This window comes from Bos taurus, chromosome 22, assembly GCF_002263795.3.
Source record: "Bos taurus isolate L1 Dominette 01449 registration number 42190680 breed Hereford chromosome 22, ARS-UCD2.0, whole genome shotgun sequence".
In the NCBI taxonomy this organism is placed as follows: Eukaryota; Metazoa; Chordata; class Mammalia; order Artiodactyla; family Bovidae; genus Bos; species Bos taurus.
Window position 1 is genome coordinate 48,944,408 of NC_037349.1, and position 21,702 is coordinate 48,966,109.

Consider the following 21,702-nt stretch of genomic DNA (forward strand, 5'->3'; position numbering starts at 1 on the left):
TATCACATTTAATGCATCTAAAAAGAAAACATCCAGGATAAACGTATACATATAGCTGAGTCACTTTGCTGGGCACCTGCAACTCTCACAATACTGTTAATCGGCTGTACTCCAATATAAATTAAAAGTTTTTTTAAAAAATAAACACCGGAGCCATTGGCGCCCTCAGAATAAAGCAACAAGACCCCTGTCCCTCCCCCATTCTTGCCCGTTTCTGTTGAAGGCACCATATTCACCCGCTTGTTCAAGCCAGAAACTGAAGCGCTACACTGGCCTTCTCTATCTCCCCAACCTTCTGCATCCCAAGCCCAGTCTACTGTCTTTCTTTATCCACTCCTATCCACCCCTCGTGTCCCCACTCAGCTCCAAGTAAAGTCCTGTCCCAGATTCCTCACAGCTCTGCCTCCTCTCCTCTGCCCCCTACAGTTCACTCTCCCCACAGTAGCCAGGGGTACTGTTTTCGGCACACTAATTTCCTGTCACTTCCCGCCTAACTGTGTTCCTCAAGGACTCCCGTCGCCTTCAAGACCTTTAATGAGACCTGAGACTCAAGTCCAGGAAAAATAGGAGGCAAAACCTGAATGAGCCGGCCCAGCTTGCTAGGCTCGCCTTCCTGTCTGGATTGTATCCTCCGAGCTTAGGAACCCTTCTTCATAGCGTTGGGGGAAGCTTTTCCAGTAGTGCCTTCCTGCTGCGACGAGCCTATTTCCCGTGCTGCACCGCGGCCTTCCTCTTTCTCTTCCGGTCCGACGCGCTTCGGTATCTGCGGGCCCCGGTGAGTACTAGCCGCGCGGTATCCGGAGCCATCCGTGACTCCTGGATGGCTGTGGGGCGCGAGGCCTGGGAAGGACTGGGAGACCGGCGCCTGGCTGTGAGGAGCGGAGGCCGCGGAGCGGGGGCGGTGCTCATGGGTTTTCACCGGGTGGATGCGAGTGGGAGGATTCCGTTTTAGGGGGAGAGCGCAATCTTGCGGCTAAGGGTTGGTTTCAAGGTACCCTTACCTGAGTTTGGAAGGGGGAGACTTGGCGTCGGGTCTTGCAGAGTGAATCGAGGCACATGCGTCTGTGCTGCAGCCTCATTCTGGCCGCACGATCTTCTAGATCAGGGCGAAAAGGTAGACCCAGTCTGGTGAGCCCCCAGCTCTGATCTCCACTCTCGTTCTCCAGGTGCAGACATGGCCAAGTCCAAGAACCACACCACGCACAACCAGTGTAAGTTCCCTGGCCCAGCCTTCATCTAATGCTCCAGGCCCTAGCAAGGATTAGGGATACTGGCCAGGGAAAGGCACATTTTCTACTGTGGGCATGGGGCTGATGTTACTTTCAGCATTATCTTTGGGGTTTAGATTTACAAGCCTTGAGATACTCATTTGCATTCAGTGATAAAGGGTTTCTTAAACAAATATTAAGTAATGGGACGTTATGGTTCTCCCCGGCTTGCCACCTGTGATGGTTGTCATATTAGAGGAAATCTCTTACTTTGGTCTAATTCCTTTCCTTTCCTGCAGCCCGAAAATGGCATAGAAACGGCATCAAGAAACCCCGATCACAACGATATGAATCTCTTAAGGGGGTGAGTGTGTGCACCGAGTCATATGAGTGTGTCTGTTTGGCTCCAGTTGCATGGACAGGGTCTTTCATTCATTCATGTGCTTAACTGTCCTTCGTTCTACTTGGACTACAGGCTCTGTCAGGCCTGTAATAAAGTTTTACTTGGCCTTTATCGGCCTGGTCAGGTGGTAACCTGCTACCTGAGGGCAGTCTGATCATCTCCCTTGGTCACCCAGAGCCTTCCAGGGAAAGGATGGCCTTGCCGGTGTGTGCCTGGTACCTTGTGAGCACTGCATTCCACTTTGACCACCCATATGACTTGATCTGACCCTGGGCTAGGGAGTTCTGATGATTAGCCAGGAAGGCTGATGCCATGGGGTCTGAGCAGAACTGTGCCCTCTCTCCACTTTGCTTCTCCCCTGTACCATTGGTCTCTCCCCCTACTCCTCTTTCCTCCCTCAGTCTCTTAACACCTTGTTTGCTGTGAATCTGTTGTACCAACCTTGGTATTTGACATTTTTTGAGGAGGAGTGGGGGGGGTGTCCCTGAAGGGGTTTTCGGGGAAGACTCAACCAAAATCCTGCTGTAGGAATTTCTTCTTTCCTTCTGTGCCTGCATTTGAACTCTACTGGGCTCTGGGCATGTAGCCCTGAAAATATGTTCTGTGTATAGCATTAGCAGGGTGGCATTACTGACTTTTGGGGTGGTGGTACGCATTTGTCTGCAGATAGTTTCTAAGGCTCAGGTTATTTTTGCATTTAAGGTTGACTTGATGCTGTCTCGAGTCCCAGTAGGCCTGCTAGTCTCCAAGGTGCTGCTATAGAGAGGGGGACCAAGGGTGACTTGGCCCTTACATGCTGCACTTACAGCTGTCTGTACCTTTCTTGTCTACCAGGTAGACCCCAAGTTCCTGAGGAACATGCGCTTTGCCAAGAAGCACAACAAGAAGGGCCTGAAGAAGATGCAGGCCAACAATGCCAAGGCCATGAGTGCACGTGCTGAGGCTGTCAAGGCCCTCGTGAAGCCCAAGGAGATCAAGCCCAAGATGCCAACAGGTGGCAGCCGCAAGCTCAGCCGACTTGCCTACATCGCTCACCCCAAGCTGGGGAAGCGCGCTCGTGCTCGCATCGCCAAGGGCCTCAGGCTCTGCCGGCCAAAGTCCCAGGCCAAGGCTTCAACCAAGGCCAAGCCACCTGCGGCTGCGGCTCCAGCTGCCAAGGGTGCCCAGGCCCCCACCAAAGCTCCGGAGTAGAGACCTTCATCTGCCAGTGTGAGGACAGAAGGACTGGTGTGACCCCCTGGGCTGCTGTCTGCGTGGGGCTGGTGTCCTCCTGTGCTATTTGTACAAATAAATCTGAGACAGGATCTGTCGGTCAGCCTGTGTCTGTGATCCCAGGGCTGGAACTAGGGTTTGGGTTGGGTGGGTACCAATGTTTTATGTGGGAGTAGAGTTTTAGCCTTCCTGGATTGGTACCGTGTGTGAGTCAGGAAATACGGCCTTGAAGTGCAAGAATGGGACCTAGTAAGTGAGTGGGTGGGTGCCTCTGGGATATTGGGACACACAGGTTGCTGGACTGGGCAGGATGGTGAGGAAACAGAAAAAACCCAAACACCTTCATCATGTCTTCAAGCTTACCCAGAAGAAAGGGGAATTCTGCACTCTGGCCTGAGGATTTCCAGGTTCCTAGCAGGCTTGGGCCAGAGAAGGCAATGGTACCCCACTCCAGTACTCTTGCCTGGAAAATCCCATGGATGGAGGAGTCTGGTAGGCTGCAGTCCATGGGGTCGCTAACAGATGGACATGACTGAGCAACTTCAGTTTCCCTTTTCACTTTCATGCATTGGAGAAGGAAATGGCAACCCACTCCAATGTTATTGCCTGGAGAATCCCAGGGACGGGGGAGCCTGGTGGACTGCCGTCTATGGGGTCGCACAGAGTCGGACACAACTGAAGCGATTTAGCAGCAGCAGCAGCAGCAGGCTTGGGCAGCATTCACTACTGAACGGGCCCCCAGGAGGCCAAGCAATGGTGGCACTATCTGGTATGACTGCTGTCTTCTCTGCCCCCTGGATCAGCTGTTCAGCCTGCTGTCTTAGTCCTCAGAGCAGCCAGTGAAGCGCCATTCAGTCACACTAGGTCCTCAAGACTGGCTTTTGAGTATGGTGGTCATTTGTAGTCCACCATTTGAGTATGGTGGTCACTTGGGGTATTGGGAGGCTCAAAAGGAGTTACTGATATACTGGGGCAACGGGCGTGGCGTGTGGTGTATGGTCCCTCATCTCTGAAGTAGTTGTTATCTTTGAAACCCTGCTCCATGAACATCCTTGCTGTTAGTACTTCGGAGTGGCCCCAGTCCACAGAGACTTTATTGTAGGGCAGGAGGGAAGAGGGCTCCTTGGCAGTGGTCCAGGGTGGAGGTTGGACTGCACAGGGCTCAGCTTTCACTGGGCAGAACCGGCACACTGGCCAGGGCAGGCAGCAGCCGAGTATATATGTCTACCCCACGGAGGAATACGGCCTCGTGCAGCCGTTCATCGTGGTCATGGAGCAGTATGGGCGTGCGGTTCATGGGTGAGAAGCCCAGAGCTGGGACCCCTACCTGCAGGGAATGAGGGGAGCTATTAGGGGGAAGGCCAGCACCTTGGAACCACTCCAGTGCCCACCCTCCCGCAAGTGGCTCACCGCGCGAAGATAGCGGCTGTCCGTGGCAGCGGGGAAGATCTCTGGCTCCAGAGTGAGGTTCCTGGTGAATGTGGAAGCAGGGAGGGCAAGGGAAGGATTAAAGGAGCAAAGGAAAGTGGAAGAGAGGGGAAGGGGAGAGGAGGGCTGGCCAGCGTGCTCACATGTCTTTGCAGGCCCCGCTAAATGCTGCCCACCAAGGGTCTGAGTCATCAGTAGGTGTCACTTGGGGCTCTGTCCACTTCTGTGGGGAGAAGGATGGCAGGATCAGGACAGAGTCTGGGCATCTTGCCCTATTCTTCATAGAGTAAGCTGTGCCTGGCAGAGGACACACCCCCATGCACCTACCCAGACATCCAGCTGGCCAGTCCAGCAACAGGCCCTTTTTCAGTCTTTCAAAGGCCACAGGCCAAGGACCTCTGTCCTCCACTTCCCATCCATCCTCAGATCCTAGCCCAAGTGCCCCTTGCTCAAGAAGGTGGTCCCAGACCTCAGTCTGGTCAAAGACTCCAATTACAAGTCCACACAGTATAAGGTCCCACCCTTTCCTGGATCACGTGTTCATACTTATATAAAATAATTATTTGACTCATGTCTATTTCTCTCTTCATGCTGTAAGAACTGAGGGCAAAAACACTCCCCAGTGTTCCCCAGCACCCAACAGTGGCCTCTACAACTAATGCTTGTTGGTTAATCAAACATGTCTCTCACGGCTAAAGAAATGTCAGGATGTATGTAGGCATACCAAGTGTACAGCGACACGCAGCAAACCCAGTCTCCCCAGCTCCTATGACTCCCCCATCGTAGGCGCCCCCGTCCATACCTGAGCAAACTCGAAGGTGACCCCCTCGCCAGCTGCCTGGCACCAGTCCTGCAGCTGCCCCTCGAAAGCCTAAGAGAAGGGAGGTGAGCTGACCCCGGAGGACTGGGCTGAGGACCCGGGCTCCCTCCTGCAAACCCAGGTGGAGGTGGCACCTTCAGGTCCACATCCGGGGCCACACGGAAGTCAAAGCTGGCACTCATGGTGGCAGGTACCACGTTATAGGCCACGCCGCCCTCTAAGATAGTCAGGTTCACGGAGGTCACAGCCCCCTCCTTCAGTTGAGGGTCTGACTGCAGCCTGTGGTGAGGGGGCAGGGACAGCCGGCAGCAAGAAGGAGGAACAGATAAAAAGGTGGCTCAACCCCACCTCCTCCCTTGCATGACCTCCCAGAGCCCCATGCCCTTTCCCAGGCTGCCTCACCTCTGCCTCTCCTTCTCCCGAAAAGCCAGGATGGAGCTCACAACCTTGTGCTAGGAGAGTGTGAGGTGACATGTGACAGGGGCCCCAGGACAGAGCCTCGGGAACTCCCACACTCCCTCCCCGTGGGCCACACACCAGCTTCTCCGCTGCTGTGTCCTCGATGAATCGCGAGCCATGGCCCGGCTTCCCAGTGCTGGTGACCCGTACCCCTGGGAGAGGCAGGGGGAAGGGGGTGGCTTCAGAATGGGACAGGTTGGAAAAGCAACCAGCCCCGAGATGGGCCCATGGCCTTCCCCCTCCTTCCAAACTCCTCAGGCCAGGCTCCGTCACCCTCCGAATGCACAGAGTAAAGCCGGTTTCTGCCCACAGTTTGGGGCTCCACTCAAGCTCAGGAAAGAGACGCCGGAGTAGGAAGGGGCTGGGAGGCAGAGGCCCTGGGTTCAAGGCCTACTCAGGCCCCAGCGTGCTGGGGAGCCCTGGGCGGACGGGCCCCTGTCCCTTGTGGCCCAACCTCCCATCTGCACAATGATCTCCACCCTCCAAGTGCATACTCACACCAGGGGCTCCGCTCACTGTAAAAGACAGTGAAGGCATCAGTGGGGTTGGCCAGGCCTGAAGAGGAAAAGGCGGTTCAGAGGGTGGAGTGGCCCAGCCTCCACTAGCGGCCTCCCTACCCTCTGCTGGCTGCTCAGTGGCCTGCCACCCTGCTCACCCTCATCCAGGGCAAAGCCAGCCCTCAGGGCCTGGAACTCAGGCCGCTTCACAAACAGCTCCATGCCTTGGTGACCCCCAATCTCCTCATCTGTAAAGGCAGCAAGAATGTGAGACAGGGTGGGTACCCCAACACGCTCTCCCTGCCCCTGAAGGTGCCCCCCATCAGCCACTCCTACCTGGCACAAAGGTCAAATGGATGGTTCTGGGGAAATGGTGGCCTTCAGCCTTCAGCCTCCTCACAGCCTCCAGGTATCTGAGGGGCAGGGAGAGGGTGTAAGCTGGGTGCTGGGGGGAGCCATGAGATGCTTGAGCAGGCAGGCTGGAGCCTTGGGCCCTGCTCCGCCACAGCCTAGCAGGTGACTCCAGCAAGTCTCTGTCCCCATCTCCCCATCCAGGCAATGGTCATAGCAGGAATTCCCACCCAAGGTAAGGGGTCAAGATGTTCCTTGGCCTTGTGGTTCTCCAATCACGCCTGGGTCCCGTGAGGAAACTGGGAATGAAGGACACTCACTGGATGCTGACACACTTCATGTCCTGGGCGCCCCTGCCATAGATGTAGCCGTCTGCATCCTTGAAGGCCTCAAAGGGATCATGACTCCAATATTCCTGGGGGCATGGGCAGGAAGAGGGACCCAAGCCCCAAATGTAGTCATTGACCTACTTTGCTCAACTGTGGTCCCGCCCTGAAGAGGGCTGCTGACAGCCGTCATCCCTCATCTCTGCCTCCCACCTCCACCACCAGCGCCCCCAAGCCACCCTGGCATGGAATGGCTACTGGGCAGAGTCTGCCAGAGTGGAGTAATGCTCTATGCGGTCAAGTCTGTGCCAGGACCAGCACCGCAGGCGCCCTGCAGTTGAATGGGCGGGTCTGTACTTTGTCCACAAGGGTTGCTCCATTGTGGGACACTGTGTTCCCACACCCCCACACCCCCAAGACACCTGGAAGACAGGAACCACATCCGTATGGGAGTTGAGCAAGACGGAGGAGAGTTTGGGGTTGGTGCCTGGCCAGGTTAACACAGTCACTACACGGCCAGGTGCCACCTAGAGAGGGCCAGGAGGAGGGGTTGTCAGTGCAGGGTGAGAAGCTGCTTCAGGCCCACCTCCCCCTTCCCATGCAGCGCCGCACGCTCACCTCCACTTTCTGACAGCCCAGGCCTAGCTGGAGGGCTCTCTCCTCAAAGAAGGCCACGGCTGCCCCTGGGGACACAGAGAGCCTGGCTGCTGCTTCTGCCTCCCCACCCATCCTCACCTCCCACGGGCCCAGGCAGAGATGGGGGGACATCCAGAGAGGGGAGCAGACACCTGCCTCCACACAATTCCTCATCCACAAGAGACCTTTGCATCTCGGTCCCCAAGGAAGATGTTTCTTGGCCAGTGACCCTTTGTGGAAGGCCAGGTGGCAAGTCCAGAGTGAGAAGCAGGTGTCATCCTTACCCTCCCTAAACATGAGAAAACAGGGACTTCCCTGGTGGTCCAGTGGTTAAGACTCCAGGCTCCCAATGCAGGGGGCAAGGGTTCCATCCCTGGTAGGGGAACTAGATCCCCACATGCTGCAATGAAAGCTCCCACACATGGCAAATAAGACCTGGCACAGCTAAATACTTCTTTTTTTTTTAATTTGGGGAAAGTGACTCAGACACAAGGCTCACCAGCTGGGATGTGGACTGGACCTAGGCACACAGTTATCTGGCACCAAGCCTGATTCCTTAAGGGCTGTGGCCTTTGTTCAACCCCAGGAGACTTCCGGGAGCCTCTGCTTCCCCTCCCCAACCGCAAGTCCTGGGGAGTGAGGGGGAAGATTTTCTAATCTAAACGCCGGTTGTAACTTTTGGAGCAGCACAGACTGGAAGGGCTGCTGAGAAGTCTGTTGACCCAGGGAACGACTTAGAGCAGTGGAGGAGCCATCTGAGGCAGCAGATTAGGCTCAGCTGGGTGATAGAGGCTGCTGCCTGGTTTAGAGCACAGTCCCCGCCCCTGAAGCCCCGCCACAAGTCCTGAAACCGACGCGTGCTCACCATAGTCCGGCTCGGGCTGGAGGGTTCGGATGCGCAGGTACTGACGGAAGAGAGTCACGGATGGGTGCTCGCCCTCTCTACCCTCGCTGGCCATGGCGCTGCCCTGCCGTGGTGAGCTGGGGGCAAAGCGAGTGGCTGCCTACTCCTCCCCGCACCTGGCGCAGGTGGACTCCATCTGCACGCCGCCCCTCCCCAGGGCGGTTCCCCGGACGTCCCCCGTTACAGATCCCCCATTCTGTTTCAGGCGCTGTGCGGACCACTTTCAACACAGTTCCTTATTTAATCCCCCAAGGAGCCCCATGAAGTTTATGCCTCTGAATGCACACATTACAGAGGAAAAAGCAAAAAGAGGCTGAGAGACAGCTAAAAAGTAACTGAGCCACGTTTGAACCCACACGTTGACTCCCGCCGCCCTTCTCGAAAAGAAATTTCCCCATTGCCTGGATTTCACTTCAGGGAGCTCCAGATCCCGCTACCCCTCACCAAGGCCCCCCACCTCGCTCTCGGCTGGTCTTGGCCCGCGATCGCCGCTTGGCGTCCGCCCTGGACTCTGGGCGGGACTCGGGGTCCTGTGAGGTCTCAGGATCAAAACTGCCCTGGTCCGCCCACCACGTGGCCGGACCTTGCAGGGCGGAACCGAAGACTGCGAATCAGGGCCATCCCAGACTCTAAGGCCCAGTCGGCCAGTCGGCCAGGGCGTCCCCGCCCGCCAGTGGTTGCAGCCTCCACCAGTTACCTGAGGCTGGGATTCAGGAGCCCGCCCCGGGGCGGCAGCCTCCGCCACCAGCTCCGCCCCGCACCCGGAGGCGAGCTCCTGGCTGACCCCGCCCCCTCAAGCCCAGTCCCGCCCAGCAGGGCACGCCCCCCACCCCGCCTTTGGTTCTGGGTAGCCGGTCCCACCTCCTGCAACCTCCAGATTGGGCGAGAAAAGAAGAGGGCGGGCACCGACTGGAAACGTCGCAGCAGCCCGCTTGGGCGCCCCCTCGCTCTCAGGGTTCAATCCCGCTAAGTCCTGCTGGAGCTGGTCCCCACCTGCTCCACCACCCCCTCCCGCGAGTCTCTACTTCTCCCCTCTTCACGCTTCAACTCCTTAGGGACGGCCTCCCTGACGGCCTCAACGCTCCCTGTGTGGAGAGGTTTACTGGTTAACAATCTGTGAGAGCCAGGAGGCTGGTCCAGGTACCCTCAGGATCCTGTTCCTGGCAGGGCACAGAGCAGACGGACAGCGTGCCAGGCACGGAGGATAAGTGAACGGATGAGCGCCTGTGTGATCGTGCCGCTGTGTGGGCAAAGCTGTGTGTCAGTGGGTGACTGTGTATGACCACGTGAGTGTGAGATGGTGGATGTGACAGAGGATGGCACGCTGAGAGGATGTAATCGTGACGCTGTAGACAGGAGAGGTGGGAAACTGCACAGAAGCATACGTGTGGCACGTTCTTTGCCGATCCTGGGCCAGTTTCCTTGGCTCTTCTGCAGCCACCGGAGAAGGACGATCAAAGAGGCACAGGTGTCCCACTGGCCACCCACAGGCCGCACACAGTTGTAGCTGCCCATTTGTGTGTCCGGCTGTCCTCTGTACTCTCAGACAGTTCTACCCTCTGTTCCAGAGGGTGACTCAGCTTGGGGAGGGGCGGGGTTGAAGACTTCAACCTCTGGGCACAGGGCAGGCAGGCTAGGAAGGTAGGGTAAGGTCCATCCAACCCTCCTGGGGTTTAAGTTCAGCTGCTGACCCACATATTCCCAGATACAAGGCTTGCTGGTTCACCTGCAATGCTATTGTTGGCATGTTGATTATTTTGAATTAAAGTCACTTAAGAAATGTCCAATGCCAGAGGGACATTCTGACCCTCCTTTCTGTCTCCCTGAAAGCAGGAAAGAAATCTCTGTGAAAGGTACACTCCTTGAATCTGGAGATAGGACACCCTTATCTCCAGGGATAGGGAATGCAGGCCGAGAAGCCTCTATAAACCAACTTTGTTACTTCTTTTAATTTACTACCCCCAAGCCCAAACTCTGTTTATTAATAGATTCTTTACTAATTGAGCATCCAAAATATGTTTTTGTCCTGTCAAGTCCTCACAAATTTATTGTCTAAAAACTACAAAAGCTGCCTGCTTTGGTCACTTCTTATGTCTCATTTCTATGAGACCTCCTTGCACACAACTAAAATTTCTTTTTCTCCTGTTAATCTGTTTTGTGTCAGTTTTATTGTTAGTCCAGCCAAGAACTCAAGATGGGGAGAGGGGGAAATTTCCCCCTCCCCAATACTATGTTACAAGATAAACCACATTCGCCATCCCCTCCTCTACACATCCTGCCCCTTTTGGCCATGGAACCTACATCCTGATTCACTCATCTCAGCCACCAGACCCTGGATTTCCCATGAATCCCAGTGATCATTTAGCAGGAGTAATGACCCCTCTCAATGACAGTCCCACCTGCCGGCCCTGTGTGGCCAAGTGCTCTGCTTACCCAGATTTAGTCAATCCTAAAACCACTTTCTGAACTAGGTGTTACATCATGCCCATTTTACTGATGAGGAAACTGAGTCACAGACTAGCCACTCAGCAGCCATCTAGTAAGTAGCCTATGTCCTCAGCCTTCTCAGGCTGCTGGAGCACTCCCTCCAGCTCTCAGTCCCGAGCAGTCCCACACTTGGCTCCAACTCTCACCCCACCTGCAGCAATGCCAGCAAACAGGACCTGTCACTCCCCAGGTATGACAAAAATGCCTTTTTTTTTTTTTAATTGTGCCTCTGAGATAAAATGAAAGGTCCCGACTGGGTCTAGCCCTCTGACCTCTGCCCTCTAATCACAGGGGCTGCTGCCCCGGTGTGGACTTGTCCCCCTCCAAGTTCCAGCCAGGCCTGGGGCCTGGACAGTGGGTGAGCTCACAGTAGATGGTCAAGGAAAGCAAGAAGTTCGAGGTGGAAGTCTTGTGGCTTGTGGAGGTAGCAGGCGTGGCCTGCATTGCGCAACTTCACCGTGGCGTGGTTGGGCAGGTGGCGGAGCTGCCGCAGTGACTCCCGAGCCAGGGTGCGGTCCAGCTCCCCATACAGGATGAGAGTCGGAGTCTGCAGGGCAAGGCAAGGCGCCATGATCCTGGGGCCTGAGGGGGACTGACCCTCAAGCCATCTCCTTAGGAAATCGTCCCGATACACACCCCATCTCTTCCATCCAGATCAAGGATGGGGCCATGTGTCCTCCAAGTACAACCTATGTATTTTCCCCCCATGACCCAAGCCAGGGACAGGAAGCCAGGACTTTCAGAGACCCTCCTCCCAATACCTTCACGGCCTGGAATTGTTCCTGGGTGTAGTTCTGGGTGGAGGCAGGTGCAATGGGCACGAATCCACGCAGCTGGTGGTGGCCTCGCATCAGGAAGGGCAGGGCATAGCGGCCACTCAGTGAAGGGCTCACCAACACAGCGTTCTGCACATTTAGGTCCTGCAGCACTCGCTCCAACAGCTCTGCCCGCCCTGCCTCTGTGCTTGCCTCCTTTGAAGGTGCCGAGTTCCCAAAACCTGGCAACAGTAGAAGGCACCAGCTGAGGCAGGCTGGGAAGGTGGTCAGGACTTCCTGCTCACCATAGTGGCCAAAGAGATGGGGACCAGTGGCACATAACATCTGCTACCCCCAAATCCCCAGAAGTTATGTTTTTGTAAGGTGATAGGGCTGTTAAGAAAACCATCTTTCATTCATCATACTGGCAAAACTGAAGATTGATAGGGACCTCCTTGGTGGTCCAGTGGCTAAGAGGCTATGCTCCCAATGGAAGGGGCCTGGGTTCAATCCCTGGCCAGAGAACTAGATCCTGTGTGCCACAACTAAGACCCAGCACAGTCAAATTAAAAAAAAATTGATAATACACAGTGTTAGGGAAGATGAAGGAAAATGGATACTTTCATGTATGACTGATTGGAGAGTAAATCCATATAGCATTTTTAGAGGGTAAGATAATATTTGTCAAGAAATTTTAAATGTGTGTTCTCTGACAAATCAATTGCCCTGATGGCTACCCTACAGAAATTATTGCCCATATGCTCAAAGAAGCATGTTCAGGGGCCTCCCTGGGGGTCCACTGCTTAACACTCTGTGTTTCCAATGCAGGGGGCATAGATTCCATCCCTGGTTAGGGACCTAAGATCCCACATGGTGTGTTGCGTGGTCAAAAAATAAAATAAGCAATGCAAAAAAAGAAAAGGGGCATGTCCAAAGATGCTTCAACTTCCTTACTTGAGCATTTTGACTGACACTGAAAACTCTAAACCAGCCTACACAGCCACCGGTAGAGGAGTGGCCAAATGAAACCTGTTCATCCCTCCAACGACACACATTAGTATAAGGGAGGGTTACAGTGCCTGACATGACCCATGAGACACGGCAGAGGGGAAGAAAACCAGGTTGCAGAGAGGTTCCCTAAGCAGGCAGGACACCAGTCATGTTTACAACCCCAACCACATAACCCTGCATCTCTAGATCTAAAAGCACCCAAAGAGGATCTGGCACCCTCAAACTGCTTAGAGAAGTGACAGGGAAAGAGAAGTGGCATGGGTCTCTGAGAGGGGTCACTCTTGGTTGATTTTTTAATGACAAGAATAACAGCAAAAAATCATTTGTATAGCTGAAAAAGACATAAAGCTACCTACGTTGTCATAAAAAGTACAGTGAGCTCTCCCCATGTGATCTTTTGTGAGGCAGGTAATGTTTCTTTTATTTTAAGGTCGTGTTTCTAAGTGCTCTGTGACATACAACAATCCACACCGTAGTTTCAAGGTAGAAAATAAACACAGAGCTTTTCGTGTTGCCCCTTTGTGTTGTGACTTGCCACTGCCTGTCTAGACCCTGGGGTCCAGATGCTCCCCAGCCACACCTTAGGGCTTTCCTACCCCTCCAGGTCTACCCTCTGGCATTCTGTCCCTTTGTCCCTGCTGCATGTTACCTCCCTGGACCCAGGGGCGGGGGCTCACCTGGAAGGTCAAGGGCCACAGCCCGGTAGCCCCTCTGTGCCAGCAGCTGCAGTGTGCCCAGCTGCTCCCACGTCCGGGAGCTAAAGGCCTTTCCGTGGAGCAGCACCACATCCACCCTGTGGGCACACGGGGGAGTGTGTGTGTCCTGGGGGTTCTTTCTTCCAAGGCTTCTTCCACCACCCTCCCAGGTCCTGAGCACTTGGAGTTGAGCTGGGGGGTCCCACACAGGGATGCTCCTTGGGCCTAGTCCTTCTACTCCACCCTAGGGTAAGCACCTACCTGTGGGCCCGGTGGAATGGGAGCACCTCACGGTAAAAAATGGGGGAGCTGCCAGGGGTGAGACCAGCCAGGATCGTGACATTGGAGTCTCCCCAGAGCCAGGAGGTCTGCTCAGGGGGTCCTGGCAGCCCCACATATAGCAGCAGCATGAACAGCAGGCCCAGGCCCAGGCCCAGCAGGGCAACCTGGGACCGGCTCATGGAGGTCTGTACCACAGTCTGGAGGAGAAGAGGAGATGGAGAAGAGGGTAGAGCTGAGCCCCCACAAAACCCCCTCAAATCCCACCTAGGAGTTCCCAGCAGAGGAAAAGCTCAGCCCTTGCCCTTTCCTCTGCTCTGGGCAAGTGTCTGAGGGTTCACACCCAAGTACTCCACACGCCAGGGCAAGGGCTGAGATACCCCATAAGTGTGAGGAGCATCTGAGATGTCCCCCTGGCATCAGGGGCCACCACCATCCCTGTGCCAGCTAAAATCACTTCCACTCATCAAGGACTTATGACAGCCAAGCCCTATGCTAGGCCCTTCACATGTAATGACTCATGAATCCACACAAGAACGCTAGGGAACAGATATGATGATAGGTTTCTTATAAAGGAGCAAACTGAAGCTCGGAGAGGTAGATTCTCTTGCCCGATGTGCAGAGTAGCAAGTAGCAGAACTGACACTTGAGCCCAGGGCTGGGCTCCCAACTACCAGGCCACACTAATTTTGCCAAGAAGGAAACTGGGGCTGGGAGGTGATGGATGAACTGGTGGTTGGAGGGGTGAGGGTCATCAAAGGTGAAAGACATCAAAGAGCAAAGCAATGTCCCACTAAGGGCATGTTTGCAAATGGTTCTGTTTATCAGACTGCATACAATAATGCTAAAATCAGAATGTGATGGGAATATTTAATGTTCTACCCCAACTGATATTAAGTGGGAAGAGAACTCATGGAGAATATCCCTGATGGAGGAAGTGCCTAGGCCTGAGTACAGGGCTAGCAAGAAGCATGGCACACTTACAAATGGAAAGGGCAGCAGGAGGCTGGAGTGACAAATGCCTCCTACCCCCCAGCTTTCATGCCAAGTGACCCGTTTCATGGACTCCTCCAGTCTGACTCTTTGCCAGCCCAGAAGACAGACCTCAGGACCCACACCCAGAGCAGTCAGCCCTGACTTTGAGACTCCTCTGCCAATTCCTGGCTGTGTACCTTGTTTGTCAGTAAAATGGAGAAAATAACCTTGCAGCTGCTCTCCCAAGCCTTCTGTGAGATTTCAATAATTCAAGGGGCCTGACCAAGGGCTAGCCTATCATCATTTTTTGGGTCTAGGAATCCTTGTTCCTGGATTCCAGGGAACATGTCTTTATTTGAGTGCCTGCTGGGCACTGGCCCTAGATCTGAGCTGGGGAATCGCCTTCGACCCTACCCACCTCTCCCAGAAGTTTTGGGGATGCTTCCCAAGCCCCCAGCCCCAGTCTCCAGGGTCAGGTGGTGACTGGGCAGTGGCAGCCCCTCTGGAGCAGAACCAGGAGCTGCGTGGAGGAAGAATACACTCCTCTCTTCTTTCTGCCCACCACCAGCCTCAGATGCAAGCATCCAGCACATAAGCCTAGGTTCCCACCAAGCAGAGCATCCACGCTGAACCTCTCCTGTGGTGGGCCTGGGGCACTGGGGCACCTCTCCAGGTAGGGAGGGATGGGACTGCAGCCGTTGTTATGGCAACCCAGGCAGCTGAGGCACTAGACAACAGTATGCTACAGAGATGGAAGAGGGGGAGGGGAGGCACTGTACCCACATGAGGTCCTCGGCGTATGTTTCAACAATGACACATAGGTGTACAGACATGCACACAAACTCTTGTCCCCGAACACTTTTCCTATGTACAGGCTAGTCCCTGCATGGCCACACAGCCTCCTTGCGCATGCATGGGCCTGTGTACAATCGATACCTTGAAATACACCCTCAAAATCACACATACATCAGTTATCAGGAAGGCAGATGCACAGGTACACGTACACACACACACACACACACACGCTTTTAAAATCATATGCAAAAAAAAAAAAATCATATGCAGACCCTCATATCTCAAGCACACAATCCTAAAACTACACACGTACACAAGAACGTGTATTTGGAGGTACAGGCAGGCAGACAACGAAACACAGAGCTTCAGAAATATATATACATACAGGTAGATATACATCCTTGAAGCCACACAGCGCACAGAAATACTCACAGTAGACATACACAGACACAAGCGGGCAGATAGACTGACATACTGCCCCCCCGCGCAGGCACACAGAGAAACTGACACACGCACGCACACACCCAGGCCCCCAAGAACACCCTGCCAACAACTGAGCGGGTGCACACACGTGACAAAGGAACAAAAACAAGCACACTGGCTGCCCCAGCGCGGCCCCTCTGGCAGGGCTCTGCCCCAGGGCTCCGGGGGCAAGGGGCGGGGCAAGAATGGCCCGCCCCGGGCAACCTGCTGGCCTCACTCCCCGGGGACACTTACCGGGCCAACAGGGATGACTGGACCCGCCACCGTTGGGCGGGCTCTGCTCGGATGCAACCAGCGGTCAAACGGCGCCGCGACGTTGGCGCTGCTTCCACCACTCTGCGGGCCGCTGCGGTCACTAGGTGGCGGAGAGCCTCAGTGCGCTTGCGCAGTCCGCGGTCTCAGTCTCGCGCCTGGCAGCCAAGTTGGAAGGGACACTGGGGAGAGGCACCCCAAAGCACAGAGGCCCGGCCCCACTTCCCACTGTCCAGATATTCCAGGTTGTTTTTCGGCCTGAGAGCTGGGACACAAAGAGAAGTCACCCGACTTCTTCCCACCAGCGTGTCTCCACCCTTAGTCTCTGGTCTGTATGGCAGGGTTAAGGATAAGGGTTGTCTTTAGGCCCACCAAGGGTTGTCACCACCGCAGAGAGTTGTCTTAAGGACCTAATGTCTGGAATGGAAGCTTCACTGTGTAACTGCCAGATATTAGTATTGTTTTGAAGCAGCCCCAGGTCTCTGGTCAGCCACTTCCCTGACCCCTGCAAACACACACACACACATGCATGCACTCAGCCAGAGTCCTGGTGGCCTCTAGGCTCCTTCATGTCTCTATAAGTCATCTATCCTGGTTAGTGACATGTGACCAACATCTGACCTGTTCCTAGCCTGTGTGGCCAGGCCTGGAACAGGGAGGATGGGAGGTTGAACACACAGCATTCACTCATTAGCACTCTGTGGAGTAGGCAGCATCACACCCATTCTACAGGCAAGGAAATATGCTCAGGGCAGCTGGGAGATCGATCAAGACCAGGCATTGTCAAAACTTCTCATTCTAACCAGTCTGGCTTCCATATATGTTCCAGATTGAAAACTTTGGGCTTGGGCAGCCCAGGCAGGGGATGAGGCGGGGGTGGGGGGGTGGCAGTGGGGAGGGACAGGAGCGATGAGGCCCCAAAGGAACACTTCTTCTCAAGATAAACCATATGCACCTCGGGCAGGTTGCTCAGGGTCTCTGGGTCCGACCCAGTCTGGGGTACATGGGGTCGAGGGGCATGGGGAAACCAAGACCGCTGTGAGAAGATGGGTCTAGCATAGCAGCACCCACCTCCCTGCGACGGATTGCCGCCACAAGCGGGCGCCCTGGAGCACGGCCCAGCCCCCGCCCTCCGGCGGGCCACCTCCCTCCTTCCCCGCACCAGCCCCTTCCCTGCTTCCGCGCCCCGGCCCGAGTCGCCGCCTTCACTCGCCAGCCACCTCGCGCAGCTCCCCAGGTACCTATCCCGCGCCCTCCGACCCTCTCTTCCTTTCTCTAGTTAGACCCCACCCCCACCCACCGCAAAGTTTCTCCTCTTCTTATCTTGGCTCCCCAGGCCCCCTTACTAGGGTCTGCCCCCCTCGGCTTTTGCATGCACCTTACCAGACCCTGCGATCCACAACCGACCTCGTCGGAGGGGACAGAGCCAGAGGTGGCGGTGCCGGAGACCGCGCCTGGCCTCGGCGACCGTGTGTTGGGCCTCAGCGGGCAGCGCGCTGAGCACCTCGCGGGCTTCGTGGGCCGGAACTCCAAAGCTTTTCCCCGCTCAGCGCTCCGGTTTCCGGCTCCGGAAAATAGATTTTTTTTTTTTCACTTCAGCCCCGACTCCCTTGGGTCTGCGGTGCCAATCCATGACCTATAGCAGTGCCTGGAGGAGGAAAAGGCTGATAAGCAGAATAGTTAGCTACTTACTGTTGATACGTTTGCTATACTTACTGTGTGCCAGGCACAGGGAGTGTTTTACACGCCTGGCTTCATTTAATCCTACCTACCACCTAGGACTTCCCTGGTGGCTCAGACGGTAAAGCGTCTGTCTACAATACGGGAGACCCGGGTTCGATCTCTGGGTTGGGAGGATCCTCTGGAGAAGGAAATGGCAATCCACTCCAGTACTATTGCCTGGAAAATCCCATGGTCAGAGGAACCTGGTAGGCTACAGTCCATGTGGTCACAACTGAGCGACTTCACTTTCACTACCTAGGAGCTAAGTTCTATTGTATTATCCCCAAAGGTAGGAAAGGATAATAACAATGGGAACAATAATTGTAATGGGAGCCCCATGTATTGAGTTCTTTCCAAAGGCAGGCACACTCAATTATCAGTGTTTTTTTTTTTTTTTTAACTCATACATTCTTGAGGTGGACGTTCATGTTCCACAGTTCAGATGAGGAAACTAAGGCAATTAGGTAGTGGCAGAGGCAGAAATAACACCTGTTTTCCTCATCCAAGGCGTGCGCCTAGAGTTCTGGGAGCCTCCTTTGCTGCTGAAGGAGAGACCCCTGCCCTCTCCGGGGCAGCCTCCCTGCTCCACGTGGGCAGGGTGTTCTGTGGCAGCAGGTATGGCAGGCGTGGAGCAGCGCGAGGGCGCCATCCAGGTGCAGGGCCAGAGCCTCTTCTTCCGAGAGGCTCTCCCTGGCGGTGGGCAGGCCGCCCGCTTCTCTGTGCTGCTGTTGCATGGCATACGCTTCTCCTCCGAGACTTGGCAGAACCTGGGCACGCTGCACAGACTGGCCCAGGCTGGCTACCGGGCTGTGGCCATTGACCTGCCAGGTAACTCGGGGGGCGGGGGCAGGCTTCTGGACAGGGGTTGTGGGGGCCTCACCGGGGACCTGGGGCTGGGGGACTGGGGGGATTAGCCAGGCTGATCCCTGAGCTGGACAGGTCAGAGTGCACACTACAAGGCCTTCAGGCTTCTCTAGTCCATCCAGATACAGTCTGGACACTGCCCAGCTGCATCTGTGTTGCCTGGTGCAGTGTCTCAGTGTCTCTGAGCCTGTTTCCTTATCTGTAATGAGAGAGAACCACACCCATTCTGGAGGATGGTTTTAATGAGAATGGATTGAGATGCTCCATGTGAGTATGTGACCAGTACGTAACACAGAATAATTAGTACTCAGCTGATGGCAAGTAAAATGTTTTGAAAGAGCTGTAACCACTGGCTCTGTTGGAAGCCCTAAGGAGTGTCCCCTGGCACCTTTGGGGGTGGCTAAGCCCCTGGTCATGATCCCACCTACAAAGCCCTAAGTTAGGTCCTGAGGAGGGAAGGGCAGCGCCAGACCGTCAGTCATAACCTCAACTGGCAGGCCCCAGCCCACGGTGCCAAGTGTGAAAGGGGCAGCATGGCCGACCTGCTTCCATCTCTGGCCGTGGCTGGTATGGTTTCAGTGCCCAAGGGCGGGCCTCCAGGACAGGACAGGATTGGTTCTGACAGTGGGTTGGGCTGAACTTCCAAGCCAAGGCCATGAACGAATCCTTCTGCAGAAGGTAGGGACTGACTAACAGAGGGGAGATATGTGTGCAGAGACCACCCCTCATCCTGTCCTGGAGGGCATTTACCCTGCCAGCCCTGGGACAGGGGTCTCTGAAGCAGTTAACTCACTTAATTTTCACAACAATCTCAAATAGCAGATACTTTCGTTACCTCCTTTTAACAGATGGGGGAACTGAACAGTGGAGAGAGGGCTAAGGGCACTTTCCCAGGATTACATAGTAAGTGGATCACTGGGACTTGGATCCAGCCATGTGGGGCTTCAGAGCCTGATTCTTTGAGGACACTGTTCCGGTGGAGGTGGGCACAAACATGGAGGGAAATGCCTTATGGTTGCCACAGGTACGACAGACCTAGGTTTCTGCAGGAATAACTACGCGCATGTTGCAGGAACCTGACACAGAGCTTGACCTAGGAGGGCTTTCTGGAGGAAGGGACCATCTCTCTGCTGTCTTCCTACTCACCACCTTTGTCTCTCCCACACCTGAATCCCTGCAGGTCTGGGGCGCTCCAAGGAAGCAAAAGCACCTGCCCCTATTGGGGAGCTGGTCCCCAGCAGCTTCCTGGCAGCTGTGGTGGATGCTTTGGATCTGGGCCCCCCAGTCGTGATCAGCCCATCATTGAGTGGCATGTACTCCCTGCCCTTCCTCACGGCCCCAGGCTCCCAGCTCCGGGGCTACGTGCCAGTGGCCCCCATCTGCACTGACAAAATCAATGCTGCCGACTATGCCAGAGTGAAGGTACCCCTGTGTGGGAGGTTGAGATGCCCCTGCCAGGAACAAGGAAGAGTCCATCCTGGGGCCTCGGGGGGGGGGGGCTGGGTAACCAAAGGGTAGTTTCTGAGATGAGTTGAACCACCAATCTCTACCCTTGGGGTAAGCTGACAGCAGATTACTATGCCAAGCCCATGCTGCATACTGGGGTAGACACAAATTTATGCCTTTCCATACGACCCCTTCACTGGGCCAGCTTGTCTCTCCCCATCATTTGCAGTGACCCCAGGGAGAGACCAAAGTGATGGGGAGGGCTGGAGCTATCTCTAGGAGGCTGGGTCTGGAATGGCAGGTCCCTGTTGACTCTGCCTCCTTTTTCTTTCTCTAGGCATCAGTTCTTATCGTTTATGGAGACCAAGACCCCATGGGTCAGACCAGCTTTGAGCACCTGAAACAGCTGCCCAACCACCGGGTGTTGGTCATGGAGGGGGCGGGGCACCCCTGTTACCTTGACAAACCCGAGGAGTGGCATACAGGGCTGCTGGATTTCCTGCAGGGGCTAGCATGAGGAGCAGCCCTGCTGATGGGGGTGGCCCGCTTGCCTGCCCTGGTCTCACTCTTGCTCATTCTCTCTCCTTCCCTTTGTGGGTTCCTTCTCATCCTGTACATTGCAACAGGTATGTCTGTCTATCTGGGTTCTTTTCTTTTAGGGTCTGTCATTTCCTCTTCTTTCTCTTGCAGGGACAGGCTGAAGAGGTGAAATCAAGAGGAAAAAAATTTCAGGAATCAAGGGACATAATCTGGTGGAGGGTAACCCATTAGATGAACTTCTATGTTTTCCTGATCAGCTTGCATTCCTTCTGCTCTGCCCAGCTTCTCCCCACCTACCACCTCCTCCTTTGGCTGCTCTGCTGGGTAGCACAGCCCCTAACTCCGCCTCTTAGGCCACAAAAATATACATACACACACGCATACTTACACATTAGAGTCATCTATGTTCCCAAATATGACCCTTCACTGGGCCGTACACAGCTCTGAGCTGACACTCAAGGCAGCGTTGCATTGCACGCACAGACACACACACATACTCTGCCACCACACAAGTACTTACACAGGCACATTCTGCCCTCCCCAGCCAGGCAGCACCCCATGTCTGGGAAGGCAGGGATCCCACGAGGCCAGCCCTTGCAGGAGACCCTCTACCAGGGTTAGGGTATGTATGGCTAGCTCTGAACTTCACTAACCCACAGGTTGCAGCTGGCCCCGCATCACAAATGCTCCCAAAGGAGGGGTGGGGGAGGGCACCACTTCGACCCTCAGATCTCCCAGCTGGGTGCTCCACAGCTCCCCAGGCCTGGGTCTTCTCGGCCCAGCTAGTTTCCTGCTCTGAGGTTTGGCTGGTGGGGAGACCGAGAGTGAAGGTCTGTGAAATAAAGTGATGCAACTAGACCCGCAGGCTCTCGCTGTCTCCAGAGCGCCGCCCCTCCCCCGTCCCTTGGGGACCGCCACTGCGAGCCCCTCCCCCACCCTGGCGGGACCAGATGGTCCCCCTGCCCTTTGTCCACCGGGCCAGATGGAGGGGAAGGGAGATTGGATTCCCCTCCCCACCCCCACACACCCAGGTGCCAAGAGACTCAGCTGTAGGGGAGGTGGAGGTCAGTGGGACCAGGCTGAGCCGATTACAGAGAAGGGGAGGTAGATTTGAGTCCAAGGGGGCGCGTCGGCTTGGGGCGCCGTGCGGGGAA

The 21,702-nt window shown here is 55.2% G+C and overlaps 4 protein-coding genes across 8 annotated transcripts; 2 read left to right on the plus strand and 2 right to left on the minus strand.

Annotated features, from left to right (window-relative positions):
- Nucleotides 1–739: 739 nt before the first annotated feature.
- Nucleotides 740–2,915, plus strand: RPL29 (ribosomal protein L29). Its single transcript, NM_001014862.2, has 4 exons — nucleotides 740–775; nucleotides 1,167–1,211; nucleotides 1,508–1,572; nucleotides 2,446–2,915. The coding sequence occupies exons 2-4, from the start codon at nucleotides 1,175–1,177 to the stop codon at nucleotides 2,800–2,802; spliced, it is 459 nt and encodes a 152-aa protein (NP_001014862.1). The 5' UTR covers nucleotides 740–775; nucleotides 1,167–1,174; the 3' UTR covers nucleotides 2,803–2,915.
- A 984-nt stretch (nucleotides 2,916–3,899) lies between these two features.
- ACY1 (aminoacylase 1) lies at nucleotides 3,900–8,768 on the minus strand. 3 transcript variants are annotated; one of them, XM_005222942.5, is made up of 15 exons: nucleotides 8,702–8,768; nucleotides 8,206–8,321; nucleotides 7,323–7,387; nucleotides 7,127–7,231; nucleotides 6,699–6,793; nucleotides 6,364–6,440; nucleotides 6,186–6,275; nucleotides 6,029–6,085; nucleotides 5,609–5,682; nucleotides 5,474–5,523; nucleotides 5,206–5,350; nucleotides 5,054–5,122; nucleotides 4,395–4,474; nucleotides 4,234–4,294; nucleotides 3,900–4,150 (listed from the first exon to the last, which is right to left on the minus strand). In XM_005222942.5, the coding sequence occupies exons 2-15, from the start codon at nucleotides 8,297–8,299 to the stop codon at nucleotides 3,986–3,988; spliced, it is 1,227 nt and encodes a 408-aa protein (XP_005222999.1). In that variant the 5' UTR covers nucleotides 8,300–8,321; nucleotides 8,702–8,768; the 3' UTR covers nucleotides 3,900–3,985. The 3 variants fall into 3 exon arrangements, with proteins under 3 accessions (XP_005222999.1, XP_005223000.1, NP_001070583.1); XM_005222943.5 differs by having other exon boundaries at nucleotides 8,689–8,768; NM_001077115.2 differs by lacking the exon at nucleotides 7,127–7,231 and having other exon boundaries at nucleotides 8,702–8,757.
- A 1,625-nt stretch (nucleotides 8,769–10,393) lies between these two features.
- ABHD14A (abhydrolase domain containing 14A) lies at nucleotides 10,394–17,507 on the minus strand. The gene is made up of 6 exons (XM_005222999.4): nucleotides 17,360–17,507; nucleotides 15,959–16,241; nucleotides 13,454–13,671; nucleotides 13,175–13,290; nucleotides 11,493–11,728; nucleotides 10,394–11,278 (listed from the first exon to the last, which is right to left on the minus strand). Exons 3-6 carry the CDS (start codon nucleotides 13,651–13,653, stop codon nucleotides 11,096–11,098), a joined length of 735 nt encoding a protein of 244 aa, XP_005223056.1. The 5' UTR covers nucleotides 13,654–13,671; nucleotides 15,959–16,241; nucleotides 17,360–17,507; the 3' UTR covers nucleotides 10,394–11,095.
- On the plus strand, nucleotides 17,170–21,406 carry ABHD14B (abhydrolase domain containing 14B). 3 transcript variants are annotated; one of them, XM_024983017.2, is made up of 4 exons: nucleotides 17,170–17,213; nucleotides 17,313–18,526; nucleotides 19,743–19,984; nucleotides 20,346–21,406. In XM_024983017.2, exons 2-4 carry the CDS (start codon nucleotides 18,316–18,318, stop codon nucleotides 20,523–20,525), a joined length of 633 nt encoding a protein of 210 aa, XP_024838785.1. In that variant the 5' UTR covers nucleotides 17,170–17,213; nucleotides 17,313–18,315; the 3' UTR covers nucleotides 20,526–21,406.
- Nucleotides 21,407–21,702: the final 296 nt, after the last annotated feature.

What these genes read in the sequence shown, in the direction of transcription:
- RPL29 (NM_001014862.2), top strand. Translation starts at nt 1,175, where the DNA reads ATGGCCAAGTCCAAGAACCACACCACGCACAACCAGT. An exon ending in CCACACCACGCACAACCAGT is followed by an intron (nt 1,212 to 1,507) that starts GTAAGTTCCCTG and finishes CCTTTCCTGCAG; the next exon opens with CCCGAAAATGGCATAGAAAC. An exon ending in GATATGAATCTCTTAAGGGG is followed by an intron (nt 1,573 to 2,445) that starts GTGAGTGTGTGC and finishes CTTGTCTACCAG; the next exon opens with GTAGACCCCAAGTTCCTGAG.
- ACY1 (XM_005222942.5), bottom strand. Translation starts at nt 8,299, where the DNA reads ATGGCCAGCGAGGGTAGAGAGGGCGAGCACCCATCCGTGACTCTCTTC. An exon ending in ATGTGGTTCCTGTCTTCCAG is followed by an intron (nt 6,794 to 7,126) that starts GTGTCTTGGGGG and finishes CCATGCCCCCAG; the next exon opens with GAATATTGGAGTCATGATCC. An exon ending in CGGGAGAAGGAGAGGCAGAG is followed by an intron (nt 5,351 to 5,473) that starts GTGAGGCAGCCT and finishes CCCTCACCACAG; the next exon opens with GCTGCAGTCAGACCCTCAAC.
- ABHD14B (XM_024983017.2), top strand. Translation starts at nt 18,316, where the DNA reads ATGGCAGGCGTGGAGCAGCGCGAGGGCGCCATCCAGGTGCAGGGCCAG. An exon ending in TGTGGCCATTGACCTGCCAG is followed by an intron (nt 18,527 to 19,742) that starts GTAACTCGGGGG and finishes GAATCCCTGCAG; the next exon opens with GTCTGGGGCGCTCCAAGGAA. An exon ending in CCGACTATGCCAGAGTGAAG is followed by an intron (nt 19,985 to 20,345) that starts GTACCCCTGTGT and finishes TTCTTTCTCTAG; the next exon opens with GCATCAGTTCTTATCGTTTA.
- ABHD14A (XM_005222999.4), bottom strand. Translation starts at nt 13,653, where the DNA reads ATGAGCCGGTCCCAGGTTGCCCTGCTGGGCCTGGGCCTGGGCCTGCTG. An exon ending in CCATTCCACCGGGCCCACAG is followed by an intron (nt 13,291 to 13,453) that starts GTAGGTGCTTAC and finishes GTGTGCCCACAG; the next exon opens with GGTGGATGTGGTGCTGCTCC. An exon ending in TGTGGCCCTTGACCTTCCAG is followed by an intron (nt 11,729 to 13,174) that starts GTGAGCCCCCGC and finishes TACTGTTGCCAG; the next exon opens with GTTTTGGGAACTCGGCACCT.